At 37.2% G+C, this 27374-nt stretch overlaps 2 protein-coding genes across 2 annotated transcripts in view; both read right to left on the bottom strand.

The window, feature by feature from the left end:
• The window catches only part of LOC115239728 (TWiK family of potassium channels protein 7-like), a 217226-nt gene that overhangs the window by 164421 nt on the left and 25431 nt on the right, over positions 1–27374 (bottom strand). The window lies entirely within an intron of this gene.
• LOC115239734 lies at positions 1079–2354 on the bottom strand. Its single transcript, XM_029814422.1, has 2 exons — positions 1949–2354; positions 1079–1393 (listed from the first exon to the last, which is right to left on the bottom strand). Exons 1-2 carry the CDS (start codon positions 2129–2131, stop codon positions 1079–1081), a joined length of 498 nt encoding a protein of 165 aa, XP_029670282.1. The 5' UTR covers positions 2132–2354.

Here is a 27374-nt window from a genome sequence, read left to right as displayed (position 1 = left end):
AATCCAGGTATTATCGGGTAGTCGTAGCAATCCAAACGTTATACTATGACGTGCGAATGTATCGATCGTAATTATCAGATTTTCTATTCAATACGATGCGTAAACTGCATTACTGCTACTTTATATCATCGACGAGTTTCATTCGCGTCTTTTAGGACTCATATCGCGTCTTCTTGCCTAGTCACAGAGAACGTAACTTACACAATCTGTCGTTAAGTCCGCCATCATGGCGCCGTAAATATGTTCCATCGAAGATATTGCATTGCAAGATGTGTATACATAAAGGAGGAGAGAAGAAGAGAGAGAGAAGGAGATGCAAGACGGCGAAGCGAGAACAAAATTATTTCGCGAGCGTAATGGCGCGGATGTACCCAATAAAACAAGGAAGAAGTAGCGGACGATCGATCGTAAGAAAACAGAGGCGCTCAACAAAATTTTCTCCTCAGCATGCCAAACCCCGTAAATTTCTAAAGCTATTAAGTTTATCGGTCCGGGGGGGTAAGAAGCTCCTAACTTTTATAAATGGTCGTCCTGCCTTCGGTGCAATTTACGAAAAAACCTCGTTCCTCATTTCACTTAATTCTGCCACAACGCGGACGAGCGGAAGCGATGGGACACCGGATCGAGACACGGCTAAGACGATATATCGTTGTAATAGAGAACGATTGATTCATCTCTCGCCGTCGTCTTTAAAATTGTCCTTTATTCGAAAGATATTAAAATCTCGGTAATAAAATAACTCTGACAAATATAAAGCATTTGGATATTGTCAATAATTCATGATTCACTGCACGTAGAAAGATATTCTTTAAATAAGATATATTTTTTTATTATTTAATAATACTTTGCTATACAAAATAATATGGTACATCATTTCAAACCAACTCACACCGTATTTACACACAAATACAGTCAATATATTCCAATAAATCAATTTTGCATTCTGTTTAATGGAAAATTAATGACAATCATTCGCGGACGAGCACGCATTACAAGTACACACAAAGAACAGGACACGCTTAAATGACATATCACGAGAAAATCTCTTTCTGGAATTGTTCGGATTCCGCTAAATAATTCACTCCGTCACGGACACGGCATCGCCAGCAATTTTATCCGTCAAACTCGAACTAGCCGAGATAGAGAGGATGCGGCTCTTCTCAACTTTTTTGCTCTTTCGCACACTATTACCAATTCCTCGTGATCCCCTGTGGTTCTTTATCTTATGAGCGCAATTGGTTTTTGACTTGGCGAGCAGCGGCGTCGGCAATCTTGCAAAACGCATGGCGATACGATTTGCGCGATCCAATTCATCACCAGTTGGAAGAAAATAGTGACCGCGGTATCTTCGTAAAATACCGTACTTGATACCTCGTTTCAAAGCCGCCTTCACCTGAGATATCGCGATAATGATCAACTTAAACCCGTGAAATAAATCTATGTGAAAACGCAGTGCGCGCGCACGAAATAAACTATCAAGTATAATTATTTAATACATAAATACATAATTTGTATAACATTCTCTTTCTTTATCTCGAAGAAAGCGATTGCAACAAGTTTCTGGATCTCTTCCGCTAAAATATCGTTATTCAAAACAATTTGCGGAATTGACATGAACTTGACACTCGTACGCACTTTACATATGCATGTTTGTGACAGTGATTGATATGCGAGAATAGAAAAAGTGCAAAAGAAATTTCTATCGTTGATTTCGATCAACACTATTGTTTTTTACTTGGTACGACAACATTGCGTCAATAATGTAATTGTTATAGTATTTATAATAATTAATCAATCAAAATCACAAGTATTATATTTGTAAGCTACATGTAATACATACATGTTCTATATATTGTTACGCTCAAAAAAATTTAATAATTAGAAATTTAAGAGAATGACAAATATTAAAAAATTTTTATCAAAAATAATAGTCTCTAACTACACTCACTTGTCGTTTAACGCGTTCTTCAGGTATGCTCGAAGCATAACTAATATATCCCGCGATTTTTTTGGATGTAGTGCCTTTGGTTTCGCAAAGATCCTGTATAGCAGAGACAACTAGAGCAGCGATTTTCATGGGTCTCATTGGTTTTCTCTTTCTTTTTACAATTTTCGTGTCCTTTCTCGCCATTTTCACACTGATCGTTAAAATACATTCAAATCACACTGACAATTTAACGCAAATATTAAATAAAGTAAAATGTCCGCGACGTAATTGGCACAAAAAATTTATTCTGCGACTGCTGTCAAAAGACCCATCATCGATTATTTCTTTTCAATCATTTGTTTTTATCGAGACAAAGCTATTTTCACACAAGATAGCTTTTAAAAAATATCCAACATATTAATTTTTAATATAATTTTTTTTATATACATTGTTCAACATATCAAATTAACTACTTTTTATTTAAAAGGTACTCCGCTATCAATTTAAAGGAAATAATTTTATACTGAATACAGTTTATATATGTAATATGTATATTATAGCAGTAATTCTTCTTTTTAAAAATGAACATTGTTTTTCCGCTAAGATTATGCATATAATATATCAGGAATAATATGTGAGAAACGGTAAGATAAAAAGTAAAACGGTAAAAGAGAAAAATTAAAACGCGCGGAAAGGTACCACATATACTAATAGCGGGGCATGCTGTAGGGCTTTAAAAAAAAGATGCGGTGTCAGACTGCTGCATTACAACCGCGCCTACGCAATGCATAAAGCCGGGATATGCGAATGCATTATTCTTTCTTTTCTACGTTACCCGAGCTTTTTATCGGCGTATTCGCGGTTCGCGTTTCGCCCTCCTTGTCCCCCAATCAGTCAACTTTACGATAGGCATTACTTTCTTGGCGGATGAAAAAAGGCAACTGTTGAATAATACATCGGCCGGATGCACTCGCACCGGGTATCAGCCCGTCTAGGGGTTGCAACCCCCTCTTTTTTACAAGCCCAACCGGAATTAGTCATCGTGCGAGGAAGAAGAAAGGGAAACAAAAAATACGTACGAAACATATTATGTGGCCATACGCGAGAACATTAACGCAGTGATTGATCGTCAGACCGTTATCAACCACATACGAAAGTATACACGACGAGCAATAAGCCACTCGAGAGAGCCACCCCAGAATCGTTATGCAATCATATGCTCCCTGATAAGCCGCGCCGCTAATAATGGTGGACGATACTTCGTCGTACAAAGAAATTCGCACGCGATCGCAAAGTCCAGCGATACCCGCACGCAAGAGAGTCCTGCACACATTTGCATAATAAAAAAAAAAAAGAATACAATTACGCGGTGAACGATCATGTCGGCCGTTGCTCGTAGAGAACGTATTTTTAGCTGTAATCGGCCGGTATTAATCTCCGCGAAACCACTTAATTTCACGCCGCGTTGAATCGCGCCAGTTTTTCACTTCGAGCACAGTGTGGAGCCGCTTATAATTTCAAGATTTTTAACCCCATAGCCCAGTTCCGTTTTTTAATCGATGATATAATGGTAATTTCATTCCGACGCGTCATTATCATTTCTGCTACGTCTGCCTATAATATTGAAGTGTGATATATGTAGAAAATATTGTGTAGCCTAATTTCAGCAACCAGATAATTGCTTATACGTTATAATATTAAAATGATTTTATTCGATTGAATTAAAGTAGCGTGTCATCCGTGCGCTACATGTCAAAATAAAATTAATTCAATTTCGCTGCAATTGCTCGGTGATTTCGTACGATTGTAAATGTAATGCGCATCTTCAATGTGAATGAATTTTTTTCACTCTATCGCCGAATAATTGCCTGTATCCGCTGTATCGAAATGTGAACTAATTCCTGAACACAATGCAGTGGATTGTCAAATGTCGAAATTTCCGGGAAAAAGAGCAATATTAAAAAATATTACTGACAGCGTGCGTAACACCATGCTGGCGATTTAAATTTTGCAACGGTAACAACCAAATCGATTGTAGATGTTGCGCGATGGCAACAAATTTGCAATACGATGAGAGAAAATCGACCTGACTATTTAAAAAGCAATTATATGCAAACACACATCGTCAGACAGCGGTAATGCCGTTGCCATACGTGCATTCATAGTTTACGTCTGTTACGAACGGTTTGTTGCCGATATTACCACAGTCAAAATGAAGTTTATCGCGGACAAACTAAACGAAATGAGAAACAATGTTGGATTTATTAAAAGCGAAACAGCGTTACCGAAGCTGTACATATTGCGTGACGCGATATGTTTCTATGTTTCATTATATTGTTTATGTGTACATATACATATATGTATATCGCCGTATTTTCTCTCGCTAAATCCTATACTCGCAAAATTAAAAATATATATAACAATAAAGTTCTTCGATTATAAAAGCTGTGTGTGACACATCGAAAACTGACATCATTTCTCTTTCTCTCTCTAAAAGTATTTTAATTAAATTTTATATTTACAGATTGCTGAATTCGATAATATATGATATATTGAAAAATTTCATATGTAATTTATAATTTATAATTATCTACTTTAATCTCAAAATTCTTCTGTTTTGCATCAAAACACCTTTGTGAAGCGTAGCCTCATAAATTATAATCACGGCGTCGAGATCAAGCATGATTTAGCTCCCTGCGCAGCTTTACTCCCTTCTCTCCTTTCTTCCGGCTCATGAGCGTCGATTATTATCCGCGCAATTACGTCGGTAGCTCGCGGTTAGGAAAATACCGATTCCGGGCTGCTTACGGCATGCGAGCAGAAATTTATTAACATGCGTACGTGATCGCTTATGCGCGCACGTAATAAGGTTTAAGCGACGTGCAGGGCGAATTAAACGAGCTGAACGGCTATCGGCGCCGACAATGCGTTCGACCATGCTTTATCGTTTAATATTCTAAGTGGTCGTATAATCAAGTGACGTTACCGCACTCATAAAATGCAACGAAGCGAGCTAATTACAAGCGGACTGCGTTATGAACATAGATTTTAGCGACCAAAAGTCTATTGCTTGCCAGAAAATCCGCAAAATACTTCATGTTGCATTCGCTAAAGAATAGCGTGATTAAAGAGCATCATAATATCAGAATACGTTAATTCATTGTACAATAAACTTGTTTTCCTCAAGATTTTATAAACGCTTTATTAATAAATATATGAAGGAGTTTTATAAGCAAATATTATGTTGAAATTCAAATAAAAAAGTTAAGATCTTCTAATTTTTTAATACTTAATACAAAAAAATAAAATTTGGTTTATATCTCTGCCGATTTTTGACTTCTCACGAAATAATAATCATAGTAAGAAATTCTTTACTTCGAAATCGATTCCTCGACAAACTTGTTAAGACCATATCGTTGTATCGACTTTCCCTCAACGTTTAGATGTTTATCGTTTTCCAAACAGTTCTACTGAGTCTTTGGTGTCAATATTGGCTACGTTGAGAGCCCCTGATATAAAGCAAAGCGACTTCGAAGTTTCGATGGAAAGGCAGTCGAGATAAAGAAAGTTAATTAATCTCTCGTTCTTCGAACACGGTTGCTGCCAACAGGACGAGAATCAAAAGTGCAGTCGCGTGCGATTTCTCCCGATTAGAATTAAAATCGGATGAAAGAATCGTGCAAAATAATGATAAAGAACTAATGATAATAATAAATAAAAAAAGAAGACAAAACGGAGAAGAAATCGGAGAGAACGCAAATTCGTGCCTTTTGTCAATTTGGCGGAGCGTAACGACCGAAGTTCTCGAGATCTTATCCTATCAAGAGAAACCTCGAAAAATCGCGGGTACTCGTCGTGAAACTTTCAATTATAGTTGCATTCAATTACCGCGCGCTCGTTTCTCCCGGCATTTGTGTAATCGCGGTCACCACAAAAGTCTCCCAGTGGAGATACGGAAATTCTTATTGTGCTCCGTGCGCATAAATAGCCTTAAAGAAACGTAATCCTCTGCATCGCAATTTCGCACGACGACGAAATACACGCAACGCAAAATATATTATTTAATTATCTCGTACGCCGCGATAAATCTCAAAATGGACGGAGGTCCGATCCGGGCTTGTGTGCGAAGCTTTATGAGATATAACCGGCTTTCACCGGCTCCATCGCTAGTAGCAGCAGCGAACGAATGTAATTTGCGAGCGAATGATTAATGACCGTCACAAGGACTAGATAAACTACTAACGATGCTCTTCTTCGACACTCCCATGAATAGATTACGTATATAAGCGATCGCGAAAGGGGAAGTGACTTTGGAGCTTGCGTTAGGAAAGTTTCGAGAACAACTGCGTTAAATGGGATCATCCCTCCCGTACTCCATCCCTCTTGCCATCCCGAGTAGAGTAGGTAGGTTATGCGTGATATGCGCCGCTATTAGACATAGGCGCGCACATGTGCGCCGTGGAACTGGAAATGATCGATCCAGAAACAAGCGGATCGGACGAAAGCCAGCAGACTTGTAGACCGAACACTTTAGTCAGTATGCAGAGTGGAATGGTGAATGGGAGAGGGAGGGGACGCATCGTGGGAATTACCGGCGTTCCGATGCATCATCGCAGGATTGTGCAGTTTCCACGCAGGGCCGTGACCACCGATTGGACCTTCCCGAATGCAATTGATCCATAACCGATGGCTGCACTCGCGCTAATACCGTAACACTCATACGTCACTAACGTCTGCAACTCCGGCATAATTCCCGAAGTCGCCCCAAATCATCTTCATCAATGACTTTAAATTATTCGAGTTTGAGTTCTCCATTTAACTCACCACGAGTATTAGAGTTTATTTACGTCATCCCACTCACATGATTTACAAGCATGTTATATCTTTCCGTTTCCATGCGCTTGGCTATTGGATATCACTATTATATATTCAATTTATTTTTTATAATCCCACATATAAAAATCTAATCCCGGATCAACGACATCAATCTGTCACTCGAGATACATCAAAAATTTTGATAGACTGTTATCAATTGGAAATGCAGATAAGCCCTGCGTTGCTAGACAGCTTTACTGCTGGCTCTCTGGGATCTGCAACGCCATCGGACCTCATGAAGAATTCAATCTAGCTAGAGGATACATTCTGGACGACGTTCGAGCCACGAAACTTGTTGTTGCACTAGCAGTATCTTGCTTGAAATGGGCTCCACGGGGAACGGCGTGCCTCGTTAATACTTTAATTTCGTGTAGCAGCTTTCTGTAATACTGCCATGACCCGACAAACGTAGCCTGACAGCATACGAAGTTTCCACGAGCCGAGGCTTAATTGTTTGCTTACTGAACTGTTGTTAGTTAAAGTGGAAAGTTGCTGATAACTCGACTGCAACAGAGACAGCATGGCAGAGAATGAGAAAAGAAGGAAAAGAGAGGGAGAAATGTAGACGAAGAAAGCAGAATAGAACAAGGGAGAGAAAAGAGAAAAGAGCGAAAGAGAGAGAAAGAGAAAGAGAGAGAACACCGAGAGAGACTTTTGAAAGCAAGCGAAATCACATATAACTGAGATCTCTCTACCACATTAAGTAACTAGATTCTCCCTCTTAACTGACTGAAATCTCCATACTAGACAGACCAGTGGAAAAGCCGTGAAAAAAATTCTAAAGAAAAATTACGCAATTTCCACGGCAGTTGCTCCTTAATGTTTATAAACGCCGAACAGATGGAAATTTGATCGATCGATATAGATATATTGAGTAATATCTTGGCTGCGCAACTTCCTCTTAGAGTAATGTCAGAAGATTGATGAGATGCACGATTGCACCGAGCGGAAGGAAATTCCGGCGACTTCATTATTGGACGCTACAAAGGAGCCAAGAAATTGCGTTCATGTTTGATGGATTGACAATTAAATTTTCCGTTATTGGCGGTGCCTTTTAAACTGATTAAAATCGCATTCTAGCGGTTTATAAAAAAATATGCTAGGTTCAATACGTGCTTACAGGTAAAAATGTAAATAATTTATCTCGTTCACATAAAAATGACAACAATTTAAAAATTCTAAAATAGCATTAGATTGCGATTAAAAAAATCTGCACTAAAACTTATTTTTCCAACATAGTAAGTAAATTAATGCATGTCTTTGCTGCTACTTGATTTACAAACTACAGAAACATTAAATGGCCCGCAGAAATCTCCGCAAAGCTACAATATTTCAAAAGATTTTAGTTTTATTCAAGAAAGTTCGTAAAGAAACTGCAGTTGTCCAAATAAACAAGTGCAGCAAGAGTTGCAACAATAACGACAAAGTTTTCTGAATTAAATATATCGACATCAACGCATCTCATACATTATATCTTGGAAAAATTTTATGTTTCTAGAATAACTCTGAAAAGTAATTATCACAGACTTTTTAAATAAGCAAATTTGAATTAGAAAATAAAAATAACATATATTTTAACAAAAACAACATACGTTCTTTGTAAAAATAAAATCAATCAGAAAAAACAGACGTTGTTATCTTTGCATGTATATCGCTATGAGCTCGATGCCAGATCGAAAGCGCTAAAACTTTCTTTCAGCATTACATCGTAATTTCATCTTCCTCGTGTCCTTTGTCCTAATTAGAACCTAGCATAACTACGATCAATTTCACCTTTAACCCCAAAACGTCTACTTGAACGCATGCCAGAATAATATGGTTACTAGCGCCACGCCGTTTACAACGTTACATAGGTCACAGATAAGCCATGCTATGATGAGAATGATAACGAAGGACTAAGTAGTATCGAGATAGAATACGACGAGCACATGAATTAATACATTTACGCAATATATATGTCAGGCATAATAATAATGATAAGAAAGAATATGCACAGAACGTTGAATGAGAAAATTTTTTGCTGCCATGAAAAATCACAACGTAAGTTTAATCTCGAATAGAACTACAAATATATATCACGCCCCAAATTGTTATCAAAAAACGAGAAGGGAAACGCGGTGGATGATGGCTCGCTCGCCATCATCACTGTGACGTTGAGTAATCCAGATTTCAAGCATTCGCATGGCTTACGATAAAATATAAACAAGAGCCATAATCGTTTGAGAAATTCTTTACTTCGAAATCGATTCCTCGACAAACTTGTTAAGACCATATCGTTGTATCGACTTTCCCTCAACGTTTAGATGTTTATCGTTTTCCAAACAGTTCTACTGAGTCTTTGGTGTCAATATTGGCTACGTTGAGAGCCCCTGATATAAAGCAAAGCGACTTCGAAGTTTCGATGGAAAGGCAGTCGAGATAAAGAAAGTTAATTAATCTCTCGTTCTTCGAACACGGTTGCTGCCAACAGGACGAGAATCAAAAGTGCAGTCGCGTGCGATTTCTCCCGATTAGAATTAAAATCGGATGAAAGAATCGTGCAAAATAATGATAAAGAACTAATGATAATAATAAATAAAAAAAGAAGACAAAACGGAGAAGAAATCGGAGAGAACGCAAATTCGTGCCTTTTGTCAATTTGGCGGAGCGTAACGACCGAAGTTCTCGAGATCTTATCCTATCAAGAGAAACCTCGAAAAATCGCGGGTACTCGTCGTGAAACTTTCAATTATAGTTGCATTCAATTACCGCGCGCTCGTTTCTCCCGGCATTTGTGTAATCGCGGTCACCACAAAAGTCTCCCAGTGGAGATACGGAAATTCTTATTGTGCTCCGTGCGCATAAATAGCCTTAAAGAAACGTAATCCTCTGCATCGCAATTTCGCACGACGACGAAATACACGCAACGCAAAATATATTATTTAATTATCTCGTACGCCGCGATAAATCTCAAAATGGACGGAGGTCCGATCCGGGCTTGTGTGCGAAGCTTTATGAGATATAACCGGCTTTCACCGGCTCCATCGCTAGTAGCAGCAGCGAACGAATGTAATTTGCGAGCGAATGATTAATGACCGTCACAAGGACTAGATAAACTACTAACGATGCTCTTCTTCGACACTCCCATGAATAGATTACGTATATAAGCGATCGCGAAAGGGGAAGTGACTTTGGAGCTTGCGTTAGGAAAGTTTCGAGAACAACTGCGTTAAATGGGATCATCCCTCCCGTACTCCATCCCTCTTGCCATCCCGAGTAGAGTAGGTAGGTTATGCGTGATATGCGCCGCTATTAGACATAGGCGCGCACATGTGCGCCGTGGAACTGGAAATGATCGATCCAGAAACAAGCGGATCGGACGAAAGCCAGCAGACTTGTAGACCGAACACTTTAGTCAGTATGCAGAGTGGAATGGTGAATGGGAGAGGGAGGGGACGCATCGTGGGAATTACCGGCGTTCCGATGCATCATCGCAGGATTGTGCAGTTTCCACGCAGGGCCGTGACCACCGATTGGACCTTCCCGAATGCAATTGATCCATAACCGATGGCTGCACTCGCGCTAATACCGTAACACTCATACGTCACTAACGTCTGCAACTCCGGCATAATTCCCGAAGTCGCCCCAAATCATCTTCATCAATGACTTTAAATTATTCGAGTTTGAGTTCTCCATTTAACTCACCACGAGTATTAGAGTTTATTTACGTCATCCCACTCACATGATTTACAAGCATGTTATATCTTTCCGTTTCCATGCGCTTGGCTATTGGATATCACTATTATATATTCAATTTATTTTTTATAATCCCACATATAAAAATCTAATCCCGGATCAACGACATCAATCTGTCACTCGAGATACATCAAAAATTTTGATAGACTGTTATCAATTGGAAATGCAGATAAGCCCTGCGTTGCTAGACAGCTTTACTGCTGGCTCTCTGGGATCTGCAACGCCATCGGACCTCATGAAGAATTCAATCTAGCTAGAGGATACATTCTGGACGACGTTCGAGCCACGAAACTTGTTGTTGCACTAGCAGTATCTTGCTTGAAATGGGCTCCACGGGGAACGGCGTGCCTCGTTAATACTTTAATTTCGTGTAGCAGCTTTCTGTAATACTGCCATGACCCGACAAACGTAGCCTGACAGCATACGAAGTTTCCACGAGCCGAGGCTTAATTGTTTGCTTACTGAACTGTTGTTAGTTAAAGTGGAAAGTTGCTGATAACTCGACTGCAACAGAGACAGCATGGCAGAGAATGAGAAAAGAAGGAAAAGAGAGGGAGAAATGTAGACGAAGAAAGCAGAATAGAACAAGGGAGAGAAAAGAGAAAAGAGCGAAAGAGAGAGAAAGAGAAAGAGAGAGAACACCGAGAGAGACTTTTGAAAGCAAGCGAAATCACATATAACTGAGATCTCTCTACCACATTAAGTAACTAGATTCTCCCTCTTAACTGACTGAAATCTCCATACTAGACAGACCAGTGGAAAAGCCGTGAAAAAAATTCTAAAGAAAAATTACGCAATTTCCACGGCAGTTGCTCCTTAATGTTTATAAACGCCGAACAGATGGAAATTTGATCGATCGATATAGATATATTGAGTAATATCTTGGCTGCGCAACTTCCTCTTAGAGTAATGTCAGAAGATTGATGAGATGCACGATCGCACCGAGCGGAAGGAAATTCCGGCGACTTCATTATTGGACGCTACAAAGGAGCCAAGAAATTGCGTTCATGTTTGATGGATTGACAATTAAATTTTCCGTTATTGGCGGTGCCTTTTAAACTGATTAAAATCGCATTCTAGCGGTTTATAAAAAAATATGCTAGGTTCAATACGTGCTTACAGGTAAAAATGTAAATAATTTATCTCGTTCACATAAAAATGACAACAATTTTAAAATTCTAAAATAGCATTAGATTGCGATTAAAAAAATCTGCACTAAAACTTATTTTTCCAACATAGTAAGTAAATTAATGCATGTCTTTGCTGCTACTTGATTTACAAACTACAGAAACATTAAATGGCCCGCAGAAATCTCCGCAAAGCTACAATATTTCAAAAGATTTTAGTTTTATTCAAGAAAGTTCGTAAAGAAACTGCAGTTGTCCAAATAAACAAGTGCAGCAAGAGTTGCAACAATAACGACAAAGTTTTCTGAATTAAATATATCGACATCAACGCATCTCATACATTATATCTTGGAAAAATTTTATGTTTCTAGAATAACTCTGAAAAGTAATTATCACAGACTTTTTAAATAAGCAAATTTGAATTAGAAAATAAAAATAACATATATTTTAACAAAAACAACATACGTTCTTTGTAAAAATAAAATCAATCAGAAAAAACAGACGTTGTTATCTTTGCATGTATATCGCTATGAGCTCGATGCCAGATCGAAAGCGCTAAAACTTTCTTTCAGCATTACATCGTAATTTCATCTTCCTCGTGTCCTTTGTCCTAATTAGAACCTAGCATAACTACGATCAATTTCACCTTTAACCCCAAAACGTCTACTTGAACGCATGCCAGAATAATATGGTTACTAGCGCCACGCCGTTTACAACGTTACATAGGTCACAGATAAGCCATGCTATGATGAGAATGATAACGAAGGACTAAGTAGTATCGAGATAGAATACGACGAGCACATGAATTAATACATTTACGCAATATATATGTCAGGCATAATAATAATGATAAGAAAGAATATGCACAGAACGTTGAATGAGAAAATTTTTTGCTGCCATGAAAAATCACAACGTAAGTTTAATCTCGAATAGAACTACAAATATATATCACGCCCCAAATTGTTATCAAAAAACGAGAAGGGAAACGCGGTGGATGATGGCTCGCTCGCCATCATCACTGTGACGTTGAGTAATCCAGATTTCAAGCATTCGCATGGCTTACGATAAAATATAAACAAGAGCCATAATCGTTTGATGCCACGACAACTCTCTTTCTGTCCATAAGTGAGAATAACGACAGTTCGCCGCAAACAATTTAGCGTAGCCAGTCGCTAATGCAATGTCGATACTGGTCGAATAATACATTTGTAAGTGTAAACCGCGAGCTCTCCGCTGTTCGCACGATACTCTGACCAAATACCAGAGAGGGATGCGACAAAGGGATGCAACCCCTCCGTGCCACGCTGCCTCCTGGCAGGAATGACTGGAAGTAACGACCGCGCAACGATCGACTCGCGGGGTTCGCGACCTCGCATCGCGGCGAATTCCGGATTCCTCGCAGTAGGGGACGAATGCGGCCAGGCACCCCCGTTGGCCGGGGAAGTTCGGTCAATGCGCACGGATATTGTTGACCGCGATATCGGGCACACGGAACTGCGAAGTTTATTGTAAATGGAGGGCGGCGGCGAGCGTGTAAAATATGACGATTACGATCGCGACGAAATTGGATCACGCAGCGGACGGCTTTTCCGCCGGAAAAATGTATCTGTCTCGATATGATCGAGAATACTCGAGAGGATTTTAAGCTGTAACAAGAGTTTTTCTTTCCCTTCTTTATGTACCGTGAATACGGTGTGAGAGATCTTGTTTCAATTTTACGGGAAACGCTTATATAACTTACGTCACGCTCTGTAAATTTTTGCACGGTATATAAATTTTGTAAAATGAAGAAAAAAATTCGCGTTAGGTTGCGTTTAATGTATGTGCAAATATAATACGAATACATATGTGATACGATAAATATACGTATATCTGTATAAAAATGTGATATTATTTAAATTAGTAAAAATGAGAATGCAATGTATGCAATACAAACTAATTCACTTTTGAAAAAATATTTTTTCGTACATAGAGAGCTTTTAACATGATGTTTTAAAATTTATTATTTAAATTTATTTATTATATCATAATAAATATGTATATAAACACAGTAATTCTAGTAAAATATTAAACATATAAATTCTTTTGTTGTAATTATATGTTTGTAAATATATGTATATAGTATAATTAGTAATACCATAATTATATATACATATATATTTTCACTAGTACACATTTAATTTTTAACTACCATCCGAATGCAATGCAGAGACCGTAGCACATTCGTATTCGTCAATATATTCGCAACTGTGAAAAACGTGCGCGCTGACATGCATGTGCGTCGCCGATTTCGATGGAACCAGTGAACCGAAATTTCAACGAAAAACTGTATATTTGGAACACGTGTTATACGAAAATTTACAACCTGCTATCTTCCACGCCGCGTGAAACTATCGGTTCAAAAAGTTCTCATAAATGCACACTGTCAAAAACACACAAAAAATTAACACCGATGTTTAAATATAGCTGAATACAATTAGCAGCACCTCTTTCCACAAAATCATTTTTTTAAGACACAAAATTTTTTAAGATACAAAATATCTATAGAAATGTTTGATCATTTATACCCATTTTTCCGATGCGTCTTGTATGCAATGAAGACGAGAGAGATACAAAATATCTCGTCGTTCCGAGCAAAAATGTATACAAAATCGATAAAATAGCATCTGAATTCGCCGATAATGCCAACCCAGAAAAAAGCTATTTGTGGATACAAAAAAGTTTCTTCATTTGTCGCAAAATTTCACACTCTTTGATCGAGGTCTGAGCCAAAGAGGGTGAAGTTTCGTAAGTTCTGCCCGTAATACGTGTCCGGCAACTCGAACTTCTCATCCTGTAGAAATGTGGCGAGAAATTGTCAAAGTCACTGATCGGGAGTCGCGTCGATTCATATCCTAGCCTTCTATCGAAACTTCGATTTTTTGCCGAATAATATCTCGTTGTGCCGTCTCTTCCATCACCATTCCCATCGCCATTCAATACGAAAAAAGCGGAGCAGGAAAGCATACGCGCGTTGATGGAGTATGTCATCTGGGAGTGAGCATATTTCCGTGGGTTTTTGTGTATGACAGAGGAAACGCGAGGTAAGGAGACGCAAAAATTTTCGTCGTATTGTGTATGAAACACTATATATAATAATTTTTATAAAGTCATAATACTTAATTAATTTTTATAATTAATTTTTCATATTCAAATCACACATCTATTTGACAGATGTTCGAAAAAATAATATATACTATATATGTATTTATATACATATATCACTTCTAAGCAAATTAAAATATAAGATAATGTAAAGAGCGAATAATAAATGACTGAATATAATTTTAATTGACAATAACCGACGAAATATAGTTGAAAAACGGCGTAATAATCACTATTTTCTTAAAACGAACGATGTTTTATTCTGATACAGACGAAAAATTGCAGCTCTAACGCTCATCCAAGATAAAAGTAAAGTGAGACGTTTGGAACGTCATTGAGATCTCCGAAAGAAAACTGCCAGCAGATGAAAGAACAATTAAGTACTACGCAAGTGAAGGAGACCAAAAGAGAGAATGATAGGGGTGAGGGACCGAAGGAAATTAAATCTACCCGTTCTGCTGTCTTCATCCGCCCTCATTACAGCGGTAAAGCGTAAAGATCTCACCGAGAGGAAAGACATTGTTCTATGGAACGAGCAAACAGGAAATTTGCGGTGCTTCCGATGCTATGTACATAGTTCTCTTCTTGATGTAGACATGATGTACTTGTATGGTTGTGTAAGAAAAGTGTTTTAAATATATGTGGTCTCTCTCACTAATATAAATATGAAAATTAAAATTATTTTATTGATCGAACCGAAATAAATAAATAATATAAAAATATTCTTCTGCAACATTACAAATTGAAAAATTATTATAAATAAAACATGTTAAGACAATAGATTGTATCTAAACAAAGGTCTACTCAAAATTGTAAAACGCTCGTATTATAACTATCAAACCATTCAAAATCTACTATCATTATCAATGTTAAACGTCATCTCATTGGCAGAGATAGTAATCTGATTTCAGCCAAGTACTACGGAAAGTGGCTTGACAATTCGGGACACTGTACTCGTGATTAGGTTTATTTGCGGGCTGCCACCGAGAGCTACGTCCAACATCCTGAAAATCAATGGCTCCTATATTGACGACAAGGAGTACATAGGGGACAAGATAGAAACATAGGAACTAGATTATCAAACAGACAAGATTGAAACTAGTCAAACAATAGCTTTAGACACATGAATAACCAGTATAATCAACATGATTGCAAACGATTCGCATATTCGATAACGCATTAATTTCGAGAAAACTGATACTCTGGCACGATTGCAATATGCATACGGACTCAACGTGCAATTAAATTCGGTAACTTCCGTTTCCTGTAACCCGATAAAACGTTGTTGTAAATGTATTTAATATAACGAGCGCAACACTTATGCAATGCGGCGACGGAAATACGCCCATTCAGAGAATTTTATTGTCGGTGGATTTAGGATTCAATGCGTTGTATGCTTTTTCCACATGGCTCTCGGGATTATGCAGTATCGATGCTTATCAATTGCAATCACGTTCACGGTTTGTTCCATATCTTCCACGTCGGTAAAAAACAGTAATTGTGTGAGTTTTATATCGAAACTGAGATTTTAAATGCGCGTAATCCGTTTTAAATTACATTTTTAGTGATTTCGAACCATGTGATGTAATAGAGAACGAGAAACAAGTAACAAATTCATTCAAATACATTATAATTTTAATTTTATATAAAATTTGTAAAACATTTATATACATTGCAAAAATTTTATTTTTATATTATTTGCTATAATTGTCTTTCCATTTTTATTTCTCTTCGGCGAGATATATGGAAAAAAACGAATACTACAAATTCTCTTTAACGTTTAAACGATGGAGCACTTTATATTCGCAGGTATGTCTAAGCACTTCAAGATTTTCGTTTTACCGTATTACCAAACGACTTCTATCATATGAGAAAAGAAGTGGTTGGTGCGAGAAATGATAGTAGTACCGTATGGAGAACATCAAGGAAAAACCCTTGAGGCACGAAGATAACTGGTAAATTTTAGTACTCTACTTGCCGTCAAGAATTTCTTTTTCTTCTCCCTCCGCTTTCGCTTGTTCCCTCTCTTTCTTTATCCACTTGCTGTTTGCTGATGGGGGAGAGAGTAGAAAGGTACTAGAATTTTTAAGTCTTCTACCTCACAAAGCTGACATGATGTCCGTCGAAGGAAGGCTCTTTAGCTCGTAACATTCGTGCCATAACCGTCCTCAGAGATAGCCCTCATTTGGTCAGATAGGACTCCTTCGTACGTCCATCCCAAGTGTCTTCGAGCATGAAGCGGAAATGTCTTCTGAGATCAGTAGACCAGATACCTGACATTGATCACTCAAGCTCGCTGGCCATTTAAACCGTTATAGAATCGAGAATCGAAAGAAAATATATACTAGGATAGATAAAATATAAACGAGACTTATTCAAAAAATACTTATTTGATTAATATACGTAAAAACTAAAATACACAAAATTGTTTTTCTACATTGTATCCACTAATGTTTACACATTTTTGCCATCGCACTGGCAGTTTTTTTATATCTACTTTATAAAAAGTAGCAGAACGTGTACAAAGCCAATTGCGCACGAAGTCTTTTACCTCACCGTTGTTAGAAAACCTTTCTCCCTATAAGACTTCTTTAAGAGATCCAAACAAATCCATCATATGTGAAAATGCGCATCAAAAATGTGTCTCTTTCTGCTGCATGGCGATCCAAAAGCTTTCAAGAGATTTCAGACCTTATGACTTTCTGATCTGCATTCAAAATTCGAGGCACTCGTCGTGCAGTGATTTTTTGAAATCATAATTCATTCTCAATTGTTTCCACATTTCCATAACTTATGCCAGTCCCTTTACTAATTTCACAAATAATTATTCGTCGATCGTCTTCAATAATATCGCAGATTTGTCGAATATTCTTAAGCATAATACTCGTCCTTTGTCACACATGAGTTAAATTTGCAACTTCTTCACGATCTTCACAAAAAAACTATGCTGTTTGTGTTCTTGGGATTCCGATAATAAGTTCTTACCGAACTGTAATCTGCACAAAATTTCAGCTGGTTTAACATGTTCGCACGTTGAAAACTTAATAATTATGTGTTACACAACCGAAACAGGCATCTTGTGTTTATTCATCGTGCTCACTATTAAATAAACGATTGTAAAAACAAACGCGCAACTTAGAACGGATCTAGACACGTCTACCAATAGCCCATTATTGTCACTACAACGAGCGTTAAGGTATCCTGCTCCTATTCGAAAAGTCTCGTTCATATTTGATCGACCTATGTAATTGCGAATAGAACGCAAATTAAATTAAACAGCGATTTAAAAATATTACGCGTAAAAAAAATATTTTATTTGTGTTGCTCGTTTTTTGTTTAAATTCTAATCTCCACGCTAAACACGTAGATTAATCAGATTATCGTTCAATTAAATGATCCAATTAAGGCCGGTATGCACGTGCGATCCCATAAAATAGTAAAATCGGCTGTTCGTCATTTACAGGCAATCTGGCGTCGCTCGGCATCCCGTTGACGCCATCATTTTATCGATCGTTGAGAATATAATTGGCTCGTTCGGGCGCACGGATTGTAAGCGTTTGTAACGTCGGATCGGTAAATCGCGTGACGAACAGTCGTGTGCCAACAAGTTCGCGTTCGACAAAAACAGTACATCAGCATAAAGAATAACGACTAATGGAAAAAACGATGCTGCGCGACGTCAGGCACGATCGCGTGCCGCACTATCGCATTGCTATTCTCGCTTCTTACAATCTCACGCGATTATTCCTCTGTTATCACGAAGTCGACTCTTGTGTCAATATCCAATCTAGATTGTCGCGCGTTACCGTGTGTTCTTTCCCAATGTATATTTGACTGTACATATTTTCCCTCAGAATTGCCTCAGATATTGCATACCACATAGACTACATGAATAATATTCCTTTTTACGTTCTTTTTATGTTTACAATTTATGATGATAATGTACAACAACTGTATGGTATAATACAGGAGTTTTTATTTATGCTCTCCTCAGATTTATCTCCATGTTGATTCACGTACAACAGAAAGAAACGCAAAAAACTACCCTTTCGTAATACTATTCTTTTCCGATCCGTCCGTAGCGAACATCAGTCTATCTAAAATTGCAAATCGAAGTGCAAAGTCCGTTCAGCACGAAATGCACAGTTTTGCGAATAATAAATTAACCAAAGCCCGGATTATCGGTAGAGCAGGATTACAGCCGCCGAGCGGGATTATTCAACTTTTATCTCGAGTGGAGGAAACAGCAAGACAGACAGTAGCAGAACAGCGAGAAAAAGAAGTTTGCTCTTGAGTAAGGAAAAGCGAGCAGAGAAACCGGCAAGAATAGGAAATGAGAGAGAAGATGAGCGCGTAGCAGAAATCCCCCTCCTTTGGCAATTCGCCGATCAGATAAATTCAATCACCTCACTCATCTACCTACGTGTAGTACGTGGGCGTCTACTAATGATCCTTAAATCCAACCAGTCCCTATTCCGAAACCTTTTATATCCTGATTGTACATTGCAGACGTAAAATGCGCTTTCCTTCAGGAAAGAAATCTCGTCAGGAACAGCGCAATTACTTGCCTTATCTTAAATATACCTAAAGTTAAAGAGTTGCGATTAAAAATTCGAGAATATCAGATATATTTCGCATTTTTTTCATGCGATATTTTTTCCATCCTTTTTCCATATTAATTATAACGTCGCATACTGTCAATAATTATAATTTACTGCAAAATTTTATTTTTAATAAAATTCTACTTATCAATAATTCAATTAAAGTATACTCTCTCTTTCTCTCTCTCTCTCTCTCTCTCTCTCTCTCTCTCTCTCTTTCTCTCTCCCCCCCCCCCTCTCCCCTACAAATTCTCTTTAACGTTTAAACGATGGAGCACTTTACATTCGCAGGTATGTCTAAGCACTTCAAGAGTTTCGTTTTACCGTATTACCAAGCGACTTCTATCATATGAAAAAAGAAGTGGTTGGTGCGAGAAATGATAGTAGTACCGTATGGAGAACATCAAGGAAAAACCCTTGAGGCACGAAGATAACTGGTAAATTTTAGTACTCTACTTGCCGTCAAGAATTTCTTTTTCTTCTCCCTCCGCTTTCGCTTGTTCCCTCTCTTTCTTTATCCACTTGCTGTTTGCTGATGGGGGAGAGAGTAGAAAGGTACTAGAATTTTTAAGTCTTCTACCTCACAAAGCTGACATGATGTCCGTCGAAGGAAGGCTCTTTAGCTCGTAACATTCGTGCCATAACCGTCCTCAGAGATAGCCCTCATTTGGTCAGATAGGACTCCTTCGTACGTCCATCCCAAGTGTCTTCGAGCATGAAGCGGAAATGTCTTCTGAGATCAGTAGACCAGATACCTGACATTGATCACTCAAGCTCGCTGGCCATTTAAACCGTTATAGAATCGAGAATCGAAAGAAAATATATACTAGGATAGATAAAATATAAACGAGACTTATTCAAAAAATACTTATTTGATTAATATACGTAAAAACTAAAATACACAAAATTGTTTTTCTACATTGTATCCACTAATGTTTACACATTTTTGCCATCGCACTGGCAGTTTTTTTATATCTACTTTATAAAAAGTAGCAGAACGTGTACAAAGCCAATTGCGCACGAAGTCTTTTACCTCACCGTTGTTAGAAAACCTTTCTCCCTATAAGACTTCTTTAAGAGATCCAAACAAATCCATCATATGTGAAAATGCGCATCAAAAATGTGTCTCTTTCTGCTGCATGGCGATCCAAAAGCTTTCAAGAGATTTCAGACCTTATGACTTTCTGATCTGCATTCAAAATTCGAGGCACTCGTCGTGCAGTGATTTTTTGAAATCATAATTCATTCTCAATTGTTTCCACATTTCCATAACTTATGCCAGTCCCTTTACTAATTTCACAAATAATTATTCGTCGATCGTCTTCAATAATATCGCAGATTTGTCGAATATTCTTAAGCATAATACTCGTCCTTTGTCACACATGAGTTAAATTTGCAACTTCTTCACGATCTTCACAAAAAAACTATGCTGTTTGTGTTCTTGGGATTCCGATAATAAGTTCTTACCGAACTGTAATCTGCACAAAATTTCAGCTGGTTTAACATGTTCGCACGTTGAAAACTTAATAATTATGTGTTACACAACCGAAACAGGCATCTTGTGTTTATTCATCGTGCTCACTATTAAATAAACGATTGTAAAAACAAACGCGCAACTTAGAACGGATCTAGACACGTCTACCAATAGCCCATTATTGTCACTACAACGAGCGTTAAGGTATCCTGCTCCTATTCGAAAAGTCTCGTTCATATTTGATCGACCTATGTAATTGCGAATAGAACGCAAATTAAATTAAACAGCGATTTAAAAATATTACGCGTAAAAAAAATATTTTATTTGTGTTGCTCGTTTTTTGTTTAAATTCTAATCTCCACGCTAAACACGTAGATTAATCAGATTATCGTTCAATTAAATGATCCAATTAAGGCCGGTATGCACGTGCGATCCCATAAAATAGTAAAATCGGCTGTTCGTCATTTACAGGCAATCTGGCGTCGCTCGGCATCCCGTTGACGCCATCATTTTATCGATCGTTGAGAATATAATTGGCTCGTTCGGGCGCACGGATTGTAAGCGTTTGTAACGTCGGATCGGTAAATCGCGTGACGAACAGTCGTGTGCCAACAAGTTCGCGTTCGACAAAAACAGTACATCAGCATAAAGAATAACGACTAATGGAAAAAACGATGCTGCGCGACGTCAGGCACGATCGCGTGCCGCACTATCGCATTGCTATTCTCGCTTCTTACAATCTCACGCGATTATTCCTCTGTTATCACGAAGTCGACTCTTGTGTCAATATCCAATCTAGATTGTCGCGCGTTACCGTGTGTTCTTTCCCAATGTATATTTGACTGTACATATTTTCCCTCAGAATTGCCTCAGATATTGCATACCACATAGACTACATGAATAATATTCCTTTTTACGTTCTTTTTATGTTTACAATTTATGATGATAATGTACAACAACTGTATGGTATAATACAGGAGTTTTTATTTATGCTCTCCTCAGATTTATCTCCATGTTGATTCACGTACAACAGAAAGAAACGCAAAAAACTACCCTTTCGTAATACTATTCTTTTCCGATCCGTCCGTAGCGAACATCAGTCTATCTAAAATTGCAAATCGAAGTGCAAAGTCCGTTCAGCACGAAATGCACAGTTTTGCGAATAATAAATTAACCAAAGCCCGGATTATCGGTAGAGCAGGATTACAGCCGCCGAGCGGGATTATTCAACTTTTATCTCGAGTGGAGGAAACAGCAAGACAGACAGTAGCAGAACAGCGAGAAAAAGAAGTTTGCTCTTGAGTAAGGAAAAGCGAGCAGAGAAACCGGCAAGAATAGGAAATGAGAGAGAAGATGAGCGCGTAGCAGAAATCCCCCTCCTTTGGCAATTCGCCGATCAGATAAATTCAATCACCTCACTCATCTACCTACGTGTAGTACGTGGGCGTCTACTAATGATCCTTAAATCCAACCAGTCCCTATTCCGAAACCTTTTATATCCTGATTGTACATTGCAGACGTAAAATGCGCTTTCCTTCAGGAAAGAAATCTCGTCAGGAACAGCGCAATTACTTGCCTTATCTTAAATATACCTAAAGTTAAAGAGTTGCGATTAAAAATTCGAGAATATCAGATATATTTCGCATTTTTTTCATGCGATATTTTTTCCATCCTTTTTCCATATTAATTATAACGTCGCATACTGTCAATAATTATAATTTACTGCAAAATTTTATTTTTAATAAAATTCTACTTATCAATAATTCAATTAAAGTATACTCTCTCTTTCTCTCTCTCTCTCTCTCTCTCTCTCTCTCTCTCTCTCTTTCTCTCTCCCCACCCCCACTTTTTTGCGTAATACACATTTTTTCATTTATATTAACATGATACAAAATCTCGAAAAGAATAATATATATTGAATACCAAATCAAATATTTAATTCTACTTTCAACTATCGTCGATTCGTTATTCTATTAATCATGTCAAACAAAAAAATTGGTTACGTTTTCACAAAAATAAATATAAAAATGCTCTGACAAAAAAGTATTGGTGATATCAACATTATTTGATTTGAAATAACCGCATGAGTGTAAATACCCATTCTCAGCACACATAAAATTTCATTTATATTTCATTGTCACCCTATCCCGCAGTATAACTGAAATTTTAGGATAGGAAAAATCATACTGACGAATATATAAACGAACAAAAGTAAACGAACATTTATGCACCGTTTAAAAATTCATACTTTGTTTAATCCATGTAAAAATCCTAGTTAAGCAGATCGTTTAACTTAAGTAAACATTTACTGTAGCAAAAGCGCGATTCAGCAAATCATATTTTCTGTTGAAACTTGTACGCTTCGTATTCTATCTCCGTTGTTCTATCTCTTGTAAATCTAAAATGCGTATTACAGCACAAATTTTCAACTTAATCTTCATCGCTTGTTAAAATATAAAACTAACTAGAAATTGATTGTATCCAAACAATTTACTGCTTTATTTATTAAAAACTATAATAAAATCTATACATTAAAGTTTATAAATGTTCTTAATAAATTTTCTTATTGGTAAAATCGTAAAATAATCCATCAATTTTATATCTATTTAGATTCTCAGTTAAAACCTTTTAAGACATAATTAATTTTCCGAGTTTCAGTATAATTTCTGCATACATAAAAACCCTTTTGAATAATAGAATAAATAGATTAAGTATATAAGAGAAGGAAGAGAGGAAAGAAGAAATAAGCAGTTTTAATTTTGATGTGTTATTTCGTTCTCAGAGGCGAATAGTGGGCACTACTCGGACTAATTAAACATACATCGCAGTAAAAAAGTTGGCACAACAAACTAATACAATAGACTAGCAGCGGCACCAGAGGTGCAATACTTTCCCGACAATGACTGAAAGTATCTGTCGTTTTTTTTTTTTTTTCCTCTCACAGTGCTCTGTATCTTTGCAATGACGTAAATATTACTAAATACTGTCCTTTTACGTCTAGTGACATGTTTACAATTCTTCTCCACTATCAACATTTAATATCAATTTCATATTTGATTACAAAAGCGGAAGACACACAATAGCATTGTGGCAAAATCCTTTCCGAGACATCTCATCGTTCCTGGCGACAGCGCACTGTCATCCCGCAGCTGATATGCGGAATTTATCGCCCGGATATCAGCGATGTGGCTTGCCAAGGACATATAGTCTCGTATATAAGATCGCGGTTAGAAGCTCGCGGGGATATGACCGGCCAAGTCTATGGAGATACCAACCTACTGGTCGTAATGCCTCTTGCAGAATGTCACCGTCCCATAAACGTCACGCGCACATACGCAACAGACTGGGCAGTGGGGGGGAGGGGGGGGCTACGATTTTGGGCCGCACACGAATCAACAGCCGCTTCGGATTTGCATTGTATTGCAAACTCACCGTCTATTCGCCCCGAGATTGAACGCGCCGGATTAGAATCGTATTGCGGGAAATCGTCCTGATTAACGTTCCTTGGGCGCTGCAATGTACATACAAGAGCCCTTGTATGCGGGCCGATCCGCTCGATGACGATCACTAATATATCGGATGATGCACGCACCTGCATCTAAGCGACGATAGGAGAGAACATTATTCGCCGAGGCGGACTCAGCTGTCATTGGACTCGTGGATTTGACGGTGCACGGGTGACATTATGGGGATACCGGCACGGTACATTTACGCGTAATTTAGCCATGCCGTGGGTTACATGCCGAGAGAGGAGCGGAGTTATGAGGACCGTTAACAGAAGCTTCGATATATATGTGGCCGTGCACTAGTTACAACCTTTACACGTGTTTCTGTCCAAATGGAAACTTATATATCATGTGTGAAATATAATAATTTATATATATATATGGTAATGCATACAATGCACATTTATAATTATAATAAGATACAAGCTGCGCTAAATAAGTATGCGCTCTATTACTATTTATTGCGATACAATTTTAGTCTATTTATTTTTTTCAATATAGAATTGTAAAAATTTTTGTGCGATTAAATGCACCGAAAGTATACTTCAAATATCTATAAAAAATATTTTTATTAATATCAATATAATATAACAAAATAAATCATATTACTCAGTTCAAGAAATGAAGTAATCGCGGAAAATATTTCAAAAAATAGTAATTTTGGAATATTTTAAAAATAAATAAGAAAAAGAAACATAAATAATACTTTAGGAAAAACCATGCATATCTTTTTGTTAGCTCAAAAGTTATTTTTCACTAAAGACAAATGATGATAGCCACATCGCAGGAAATTAATGACACTGTAAATGCAGAGAAACTGATGAATCGTAAACTATTCAAATTTTCTCAAAGTAAAAACAAATGGCGCAAATAGTTCACGTATCTTCTGAGTTGAGTAAAGTATTGATCTTCTAGGGTGTAATTATTTTATGTCTAACTTGTCTAACTTTCAAAATTAAAGCCGACAATTAATCCTTATACGGAATTGTCCTGGAATCTTCTCTTACAGATCAGACTAAAGAAGAAAAAATCACGAAGAAATAAAAAATAATAACAGAGATACACTCTAAGTATTTACTTCTAATAAATAATTATAAGAATTGTATATCTAACGATTCAACTCGCGACAAACGTTCACGAAATTAAAAATGTGTTCCAATACGACGAAGAAATCTTTTTTTGTTATTTTATTTTCTTGATCAGGAGAAATGCTATCATGATAAGTACATGCCAAGCGCAAGCACAAACTCTGTCCATACAAAAAATGTCATAAAAGAATTTCAGCTAAGAATCTCGAGCAAGAGGAAAATATCTTAGAAACAGCATTTTGATTTCGACATGATACAGTCACGCACTGAAAGTGCTATTATTTATGTGCATCGTGATCATTACGGAAAAAATAATAATTATTACAATTATATAATCTATGATAATAATAAATTACTGATATTAATAACTGAAACAAACAATATATATATGTATATACGTTGACATATCATGGCGCATAAATAATCTTCACAAAGCTTTGTGATCAATGAATAATATAAATGAAATTATTATATAGGTTTGAAAATACAATTACTGAAATAAATTACATACTAAAAAATTTTACAAAAAATTAAAAATCCATAAAACACATAATATATGATTATTTTTTAAGGGCATACATACTTTTAGAAATATTGCCAAATTTTTCATTTTAATTTTTTCTTTATACTCATTGTTTAGTTTAGATCAAAAATTTGTAGAGGAAAAAAAATATTATTAAATATCGATTTTTGTCATGGTCTATAGTCATTGATTATTTTCAGCAAACAAAAATGACTAACATTATTCTAGAATGTTATTTAATTTCTTAATATTTTAGACTTTTTTGTATTATTTACCAATATCTAATTTTATTAAATTGGAAATATTATTTTGACACTCAAACAATTTGGGCATGCAGATAGAACCATGTTTCCGAAAGGAAAATTTCATTTCATGTTCTTGTCGTTTGATAGTTAAAACGACTGTAGTTCATAGAATTTAGTTCAGATATAGTTAACAGTGTTTGAAAAGATCCCAGCTCATTGTCAGTAAGTCGGATTCTGCCTATTTCTTGCCGCGTGTTTTTAATTATAAAAACAATAAACTTTGCAAAAAATTCATATCCTTAATCAGCGAATATTCGAGATTTATCCGTACATAGAATTCGTTCAACGATGACGAATTCTTTCGTTTTCTGTCGTGTCTTTCGACCACGTAGTTCGCAGTTTCGCAAATTGCTGGTCCGTTCGTCGAGCGTGCGAGAGACATCGCGCTTGCGTTTTCCTGCGGCGACAAACTTGAACCCAATAAGTGTAGGAAATAGGAAAGTTTTCTTCACGATCGCAATTTTAGCGAAAAACTCGAGTTGACATTATTCATTGAAATAAACGTCCCCGGAATAACATATCTATCGGATAATTAAAAAGGAACTCGCTATACGTTTCTTAATATCTGCTGTTTCTTCGCGATTCTTCAAAAATGTATTATATTATACTCTCTTTGCAATCACATTAAATAAGGACCTCTTGCCATACATTAATCTAAGCTAATTCTCCATGAAGTAATTTTATATCGCGCTCAACAATCGTCTGCAAGCGCAAGAAGAAAGTCTTCAACGTTGTGAGTCCAACCGCGCAAAAAGTTCTGCCGTGCGTCATCCTTAATTACTCCCTGAGAAAGACAACACGCGGTGAAATATTTCTACAAGATAATCCATTTTTAATCGCCGAATGTAATCTCTCGAAATAACGTTACGTTACTTTTCTGCATTCGGGGGTGAACGTATTACCGTAGCATCTCACCGAGTTGATAGGCGAAAATTTCCTTGGATACCGAACACCTCGACTCTGAGCGGGTAGGTTGGGCCGGGCTCTAAAGAATGGCTATGAATGTAGTCGAGGAGCAGAGCTTCGCTTCCGACTGTATGTACGACCGGCGGTATGTTTCCCCCCCCCC

This window comes from Formica exsecta, unplaced genomic scaffold (genome assembly GCF_003651465.1).
Source record: "Formica exsecta isolate Colony F162 unplaced genomic scaffold, ASM365146v1 scaffold393, whole genome shotgun sequence".
Taxonomy (NCBI): Eukaryota; Metazoa; Arthropoda; class Insecta; order Hymenoptera; family Formicidae; genus Formica; species Formica exsecta.
The sequence above is the reverse complement of the archived record's forward strand: the minus strand, read 5'-3'. Positions and strand labels throughout refer to the sequence as shown.

Excerpts from the sequence above, each read along its gene's own strand:
- LOC115239734 (XM_029814422.1), bottom strand. The coding sequence starts at position 2,131 with ATGGCGAGAAAGGACACGAAAATTGTAAAAAGAAAGAGAAAACCAATG. Across the intron at positions 1,394-1,948 it reads AAGAACGCGTTAAACGACAA|GTGAAGGCGGCTTTGAAACG; the intron begins GTGAGTGTAGTT and ends GCGATATCTCAG.